The 8,507-nt window shown below is 36.0% G+C and overlaps 1 protein-coding gene across 1 annotated transcript; it reads left to right on the top strand.

Moving 5' to 3' along the window:
- The first annotated feature begins 4,133 nt into the window (after window positions 1-4,133).
- On the top strand, window positions 4,134-6,510 carry LOC100348581 (casein kinase I). Its single transcript, XM_051858489.2, has one exon. The coding sequence runs from the start codon at window positions 4,135-4,137 to the stop codon at window positions 5,146-5,148; it is 1,014 nt and encodes a 337-aa protein (XP_051714449.1). The 5' UTR covers window position 4,134; the 3' UTR covers window positions 5,149-6,510.
- The last annotated feature ends 1,997 nt before the right edge of the window (window positions 6,511-8,507 follow it).

Genomic DNA, 8,507 nt, shown 5'->3' with positions numbered 1-8,507 from the left:
GAAATTTGCTAATCAAATGGTGCTAGGACAATAGACATTCACATGCAAAGAAGAAGTTTGAGCCCCTAGTTCATATCATAAATAAAAATTAAATCAAAATGGATAAAGAAAATAAGTGTCAGAGCTAAAAGTATAAAATTTTGGAAGAAAATATCTGTGACCTAATAAGCAAAAGCAAAGTTGAACAAATGGGATTTCATCAAACAAATGAGCTCTGCACAGCAAAAGAACCATTCAACAGAGTGAAAAACCAACCTATTCAGTGAGAGAAAATATTTGCAAGTTATATATATGACAAAAGGTTAATAACCAGAATATATAAGGAACTCAACTAACTCAATAGAAAAAAATAATTCAGTTAAAAACTGGGCACGAGATCTAAACAGACATTTATCAAAAGGAGAATGTCCATCCACCAAAGAACAGAGAAAGAAAATATGGTAAATATACACAAAGGAATATTATTCAACTATAAAGAATGAAAAAAAAATGAAATCTCTCATTTGCAGCAACATGGATAGACTGGAGGTCATTATGTTAAGTGAAATAAGCCAAATACAGAAAGACAAGTATTACATGCTAACACTCAACAGAGAAATTAAAAGTATAATTATGGTTACCAGAGGCTGGGGAAGGAAGCATAAAGAAAGGGGTGGGGAAAAGTTTATTAATTAATACTGCTATAGTAAGATTGAACTATGTAGCTCTGAAGCTCTTTTGCATGGAAGATTACTATAAATAATTTAAAGCACTGTATATTTCTCTATTTTTTTTTTTTTTTGACAGGCAGAGTGGACAGTGAGAGAGAGAGACAGAGAGAAAGGTCTTCCTTGGCCGTTGGTTCACCCTCCAATGGCCGCCGCGGCCGGCGCGCTGCGGCCGGCGCACCGTGCTGATCCGATGGCAGGAGCCAGGAGCCAGGTGCTTTTCCTGGTCTCCCATGGGGTGCAGGGCCCAAGCACCTGGGCCATCCTCTACTGCACTCCCTGGCCACAGCAGAGAGCTGGCCTGGAAGAGGGGCAACCGGGACACAATCCAGCGCCCCAACCGGGACTAGAACCCACTGTGCCGGCGCCGCTAGGCGGAGGATTAGCCTAGTGAGCCACGGTGCCGGCCATATTTCTCTATTTTAAAAACTTTTTATTAATATAAAGAGAACAGATTTTATGCATTCCATAGATACAATTCCAAGAAGACAACCACTCTTCCCTCACTCCTCTGCTCCCCCCATCTCTACCTACCTCCCCTCTCTTTATCAGTTTTTGCAAAGCCATAATTTTAATCCACTCTATATTCACAGGCTTAATTTGCCACTAATCATAATATTCAACAAGCAAAAAAGTAGAAAGACCACAGTTCCATAGGAGTATAAATTAGGGCTATAAAAAGAATTTTGAATGTTTCACCACAAAGAAATGACAAATGTTTAAGGAGAGAGATATATGTATCCTGACTGGACATTACACAATGTATACATGTATTGAAACATCTTTTGGGACCCATAAATATAAACCATTTTTTTGTGTGTTTGTTAAAAAGACTTTTGGTATCTCTGGAGGCAAGAATTTGGTCAAAGAGTTAAGACTTTTCTTAGAATGCCTGCATCCCATATTGGAGTGGCTGGGTTTGATACCTGCCTCCCACTTTTGATTCTAACTTCCTGACAATGTGGACTCGGGGGGGGGGGGGGGGGGTGACTGCTTAAGTAATTGGGTTTCTGACATCCACATGGGAGACTTGGATTGAGTTCCTAGTTCCTAGTTTTGGACTAACCTAAGACTTGCCCTTGAGGACATTTGGGGCATGAACTGGAAGATGATAGCACACTCCCTTTCTCATAAATAAATAATTTTTAAAATCTCTGTAACCTTGGATTGTGTAATGATGTCTGAGATATTGCACTAAAAGCACAAACAACTAAAGGGAAAAAATAAATCTGCGTTCATGAAAGTTAAAAACGTTCATGCTTAAGAGGCTGCTATCAGGAAAATGAACTGAAACCTAAGTAATTAGAAACAAATATTTTCAAATAGTATAGTCCATAAATGCCTATTATCTAAAATATATGAAGGATTCTTACAATTCAACAATAAAAAGTCAATTTAATTTAAAATGTTTAAAAGTAATAATTTTCATACTTAGTTTCAGCCTATTGAAAAAGTTTGCTATATATACATGTCTTTCTACAATTTCATTGTATTATATTTATTTAAATGTAATATAGCCATATTGTCTAGATTAATGTACATTTGTGGTTCATATTCTACTCTTTTCCTTTGAAAAAATTGTTATGATTGTTCTAGTCTTTTGCATTTCCACGTACATTTTAAATTGATTTTTCAATTTTTAATTTTAAAAGCATACTAGAATCCTGATTGAGGTTGTTTGAATTTATACACTAACTTAAGAGAATTTGCATCTTAAAATAGTCTTCCAGTCTATGTGAATAATATATATCTCCATTTATTCATATCTTCTCCCATTTCTCTCAGCAATATATAACTGTTTTCAGCACAGAGGTTTTCGTGTATTTGTAAAGACTATCATTTACCATACTATATCCAATAAAATTTGATGATATTTTAAATTGTTTCCATTTTCTGTTTGTTGCTGATATTTAGACATATAATTCACTTGTACAAATTGGATGTATTCATCTGGTATTCTGAAAACTTGCCAAATTTATTTATAAATTCTAGTATATTTGCTTCAACTCCATAGGCTTTCTACCTACATACACAAGTCATTCATCAATAAAAACATCTTAAAATTATTCTTGTACTATTTCAATGTCTTTACTTACTTTTTCTTGCTTTGTTGCGCCAAACATCAGGACAATATTAAATGAATGCAACAAAAAATGTACCCTTGCATTACTCTTATGGAGAAACAAAACGTTTAATCTTTCACTCTTAATTATGACTATAGCTGAAGTTGAAAATATTTCGTTCTGTTGCTAGGCTGCCAAGAGTTTTTTCATGAATGAGGACTAAACTTTGGTCAATTTTTTAATCAGTTTTGAATTGGTAATTGTGACTTTTCTTCTTTACTATTTATATGACAAATTTCATTAAATTGATTTTCAAATGTCAAATCAAACTTTTATTACTGATAGAGACCTTACTTGTTTATACTTTGATTCATTTTGTATATTGTTAGATTTTATTACTAGCATTTGGTTAAAGAGTTTTGTATCAGTGTTTATAAGAAATATTTTAGTTTCCTTTTTTTATAGTATATGTATAGAATTTTGGTTAGAGCCAAGCTGACCTCATAAAACGAAGTGGAAATTATTCTCACCTTCTCTCTACTCTGGAAGTTTGTGACAGCACAATTTATTTCTATATTTTTTGGTTTCACAGACTTCAGTTTTGTTTGATTTGAACTCTCATTATTTATTTTCTTACAAACAATTTGGTTTTAGTTTCCTCTTCCCATTAGCCTCTTAAAGTAGCAGCTAAGATCACTGAATTTGGACCTGTTTTCTTCACCACTATACACAATCAAAGCTACAAAATTCTAAGAACCACTTTAACTCTCACACAGGTTTTACAGCTTGTGTTTTCAATCAATTCAAACTATGCAGATGATCGTTTTAACTTCCTCTTCCACTTGTATCTAAAAGTGCATTAATTCGCAAATATGTGTGGATTCTTTATATGTATTTCTTTTGTCCGTTTACAATTTAATTCCCTCATCATAACTTTAGAAGATGGTCGGTACTACTTTAACCGTTAAATTTTTGAAATCCAGCCATTTCCTGTTGGCCGGAGCCGGAGTAACAAGATGGCGGCGTCGGCGGAGAAACGCGGGTCGCCTCGCGCGGAGCCAGCGACACTGCCACCCTGACTCTCTGAGGCCCTTCTCCAGGCCGCGACGTCGCCGCGAAAGCAGAGAAGGCGACAGCAGCCCGGAAACAAGGGCCCAGTGTAGTAACCGCGAAAGCTGCCCTCACCATCGGCGGCCTGACAAAAACAAACCCGACTGCGCGGCGGTGATCCGTCCGGTCGCGCGGGAAAGCCTCCGCCGGCCGCCGCCGCCCGCTCCGCCCGCTCGCGCGGTCGAGGAGCCTCAGAGGCCGCAAACGTCCCTGAAGAGCCGTGTGTGGCCTTTGCCGCAGCCTCTGTCCTCAGGATGGCGAGCAGCGGCGGCTCCCAGGCCGAATTCATTGTTGGCGGGAAGTACAAACTGGTCCGGAAGATCGGGTCTGGCTCCTTCGGGGACATTTATCTGGCGATTAACATCGCCAACGGCGAGGAAGTGGCCGTGAAGCTGGAATCGCAGAAGGCCCGGCACCCCCAGTTGCTGTACGAGAGCAAACTGTATAAGATTCTCCAAGGTGGGGTCGGCATCCCACACGTCCGGTGGTATGGACAGGAGAAAGACTGTAACGTGCTAGTCATGGATCTTCTGGGGCCCAGCCTCGAAGACCTCTTCAATTTCTGTTCAAGAAGGTTCACGATGAAAACGGTCCTCATGTTGGCTGACCAGATGATCAGTAGAATTGAATATGTGCATACGAAGAATTTTATACATAGAGATGTTAAGCCAGACAACTTCCTCATGGGTATTGGGCGTCACTGTAATAAGTTATTCCTTGTTGATTTTGGCTTGGCCAAAAAGTATAGAGACAACAGGACCAGGCAACATATACCTTACAGAGAAGACAAAAACCTCACTGGCACTGCACGGTATGCTAGCATCAATGCACATCTCGGTATTGAGCAGAGTCGTCGAGATGACATGGAGTCCTTGGGATACGTTTTGATGTATTTTAATAGAACCAGTCTGCCATGGCAAGGACTAAAAGCTGCAACAAAGAAACAAAAATATGAAAAGATTAGTGAAAAGAAGATGTCCACTCCTGTGGAAGTTTTATGTAAGGGGTTTCCTGCGGAGTTTGCCATGTACTTAAACTACTGTTGTAGGCTGGGCTTTGAGGAAGCCCCGGATTACATGTATCTAAGGCAGCTATTTCGCATCCTTTTCAGGACCCTGAACCACCAATATGACTACACATTTGATTGGACAATGTTAAAGCAGAAAGCAGTCCAGCAGGCAACATCTCTCAATGGGCAGGGTCAGCAGGTCCAGACCCCTACCGGCAAGCAAACTGACAAAACTGAGAATAACATGAAAGATTTCTAAACGTGAATTACAGTACAGAAGAAACATAGCAGATGATCAGAGCAGTATTTGTTTCTCCTCTAATCTAGAAATTTTAGTTCATAGCCAGTGGTTGTGGACAACCATTTTTGGTGTATAGAATTTAAATTCATTATAAATTGGCATGGGGCAGCATTGGTGATGTTGTATCCTGAGTTGTAGCTGCCATAAATGTGAATATTAACTGAGATAGCGAAGCATGGTGTCTGGTTTTCTGTTGCATTTTTTCAAGTGGAAGAGTTCCCTAAATGGTTGGCACTTAAAAATGGGGAAGTTGTACATAGGTCAGTTTTTTGTTAAGATCCTTTATTTTGAACTATACTGCTTTGAAATCTCATTTCAGAAGAACACCATGAACAGTCTTCAGCCACAGTTGTGATGGTGGTAAATTCTCACATTTGTACATTCTTAGCGTCCCCCCAACCAGGGGGTTTTGCAGGTTGTTCACTTAAAACGTTCTAAAATGATTGGCTTCTCGTTTGCAAGCCAGCTGATATGATAGCAACCACAGATTGCAGTGTTTGAACATAAGAAAGACTCTTACCTGCTTACCTGTGCTAGAAATAACAGCATCTAAACCAACGAGTTAAGAAAACTTAGTAATAGATAATCTTTAGGACTCTGCATTAACTCTATAATGTTCTTGGTACTTTTAAAAAAAAATATTCGTTACAAATTTAGTTATTACAACAATATATATGTTGCTTAGGTAACTGTAATCACTGTAAACATCTATGTGGCCTGGGAATTTGTTTTTATTTTGAAATGTAAGCTTTTCTTTCTGTTTACAAGTTCATTAAAAAGTAAAATCTGAAAAAAATAAATTTATTGAAATATGTCTTAAAATCCAAACCTTTGTCTTTCTTGGTGAATGCTTTATGAGCACTTGAAAAGAACAAGGGTTCTGCTGTTGTTAAATATTCTAATATTCTATTAGTGCCAGTTAGGTTAAGTTGTTTAGATCTGTAGTTGAAGTCTTCCATATTTTTACTTATTTTCTCTAAACTTCTTACACTACTAGAAAGAGATCTCTGACTATGATTATGAATTTGTCTTTCAATTTTGTGTTTCTATCACATGTTTTAAAGTCTGTTTTTAGATGTGTACAGTTAATAATATGTCTTCTTGATTAATGGCCCCCTTTATCAATTTGAAACATTGCTCTTATGCTTACTAATATGAGTATTCCTTTAATGAAATTAAGAAGGCCTAATATTAATATAGTCACTCTAGTGAGCTCATGTTTAGCATTTGTATTGTACATAACATTCCATTCATTTATAATAGGTATTTTTCTTTATATTTGAAGTGTGCTTCATGTAGAAAACAGACTTAAATCATTTTTTTTCTGTCTGACTATATTTCCATTTTAATTGGAGTGTTCACAGCATTTGATTTATTTATTTAATTATTAATACAATTGTGCTTAAATGTATCATTTTACTATTTGTTCTATTAATCCACCTTTTCTTTATCTCATTTTACCCTTACTTTGCATCATTTGCATTAATTACATTTCATAATTCCAGTTTATCAACAGTATTGGCTTGTTAACTACACAGTCAGCCTTCCATGTCTATGTGAGTTCTGCATCAGGAGATTCAACCAAACACATATCAAAATTACCTTTCAAAGAAAATCAATCTGTAGTGAACACGTGCAGAAATTTTTTCCTTGTCATTATTCCTAAACAATATAGTATAATAACTATTTACATTGCTTTTGCATCATATCAGATCTTATAAATAATCTGGAAATTATTTAAAGTATCCAGGATGATTCTATAAGGCTATATGCAAATTCTTTCCAATTTAAATAAGGGATTTGAGTGTAGATTTTGACATCCACAGGGGTTGTAGAACCAGTCCCCTGTGGATTCCAAGGTATGACTATACTTTTTTGCTTTGCTTTATTAAAGATTTATTTGTTTATTATTTATAAGGCAGATAGAAAAAGAGAGAACCCTTCCATCCATTGGTTTACTCCCCAAATGACCACAACAACCAGGACCAGGCCAGACTTGAAGCCAGGAACCAGGATTCCTGACCTTATTCTTCCATTGCCTTCCCTGGTGCAGAGAGCTGGATCAAAGCAGATTAGCTAGAACTCAAATTGGCACACCCATTTGGATGCTGGTATCATAAGCAGTAACTGAACCCATTGTGTCACAACACGAACCTCCTTGGCTTTACTTTTAAGTAGTTACTCAGAGGTTTACATTATGCTCCTTAAATTGCCAGAGCACACTTTCAGAAAACATCACCATCTCATGTACAATGTAAGATTACAACAGTAATTATTGTATGTTTCCATTCCCCTCTCCTAACCACTATGCTACTCTTTTCTTATATTTCATTTCTACGTTTTAGACTCAATTACATGTGTTTTAAAGAAATTCTCAAATGATTTGTTTTCTAATATTTATAATTTTTTATTTTTAAAGAATTTATTTATTGATTAGATTCTCAGGATCACAGCAAATGCATGATAATTACTACAGCACAACTCTCAACAATTCTAATGTGATATTAACAAAAAACAGATTTCATGTGGTTGATAGATACAATTCTAATAATATAATGATAGTTCCCTTCATCCATTCCTCCCACTTCCTCTCTTTTATCTGTATTAAATTTTGAGATAGCATATTTATAATTTCAATTATAGTCAAAATCTTAATGCTCTGCTAAATAAAGAGTTCAACAAGTAGACAGTAAAAAGTCTGCAATTCAGTGGGCATATAGGCAATAGCTATAAAGAATAATAAAATTAAATTGTAAAATAAATTTTGCAGTAAATTTTAAAATATATAATCACCAAAACTAGATCTGAGAAAACTGTGATGATATTTTGATTGGGATTGTACTGAATCTGTAAATTGCTTTGTATAGTATGGACATTTTGATTATATTAATTCTATCAATCTATAAACATGGAATATTCTTCAATTTTTTGTGTCTTCTTATATTTATTTATTTAATATTTTATGATTTCCATCATAGAGATCTTTCACTTCCTGGTTAAATTTACTCCAAGGAATTTAAATTTTTGTGAGGATACTGTTTTTATAATTTCTTTCTCAGCTATGGCATTATCTATATAAATGTATGAAGGCTACTGATTTCGTGTGTTGATTTTATATCCTGCAAGTTTACCAAAGTCTCTTATGAGTTCTAATAGTATCTTATTTGGTTGTTCTATGTATAGAATCATGTCATCTACAAACAGGGGTATTTTGACTTCCTCCTTTCCAATTTGCATCCTTTTTTTTTTTCTTGCCTAATGGCTCTTGCTAAAACTTCCTGGACTTTATTGAGTAGCAATGTTGAAAGTGAACATCC

The sequence above is a fragment of the Oryctolagus cuniculus genome, chromosome 7 (genome assembly GCF_964237555.1).
Source record: "Oryctolagus cuniculus chromosome 7, mOryCun1.1, whole genome shotgun sequence".
Lineage (NCBI taxonomy): Eukaryota > Metazoa > Chordata > Mammalia > Lagomorpha > Leporidae > Oryctolagus > Oryctolagus cuniculus.
The sequence above is the reverse complement of the archived record's forward strand: the minus strand, read 5'-3'. Positions and strand labels throughout refer to the sequence as shown.

What these genes read in the sequence shown, in the direction of transcription:
- LOC100348581 (XM_051858489.2), top strand. Translation starts at nt 4,135, where the DNA reads ATGGCGAGCAGCGGCGGCTCCCAGGCCGAATTCATTGTTGGCGGGAAG.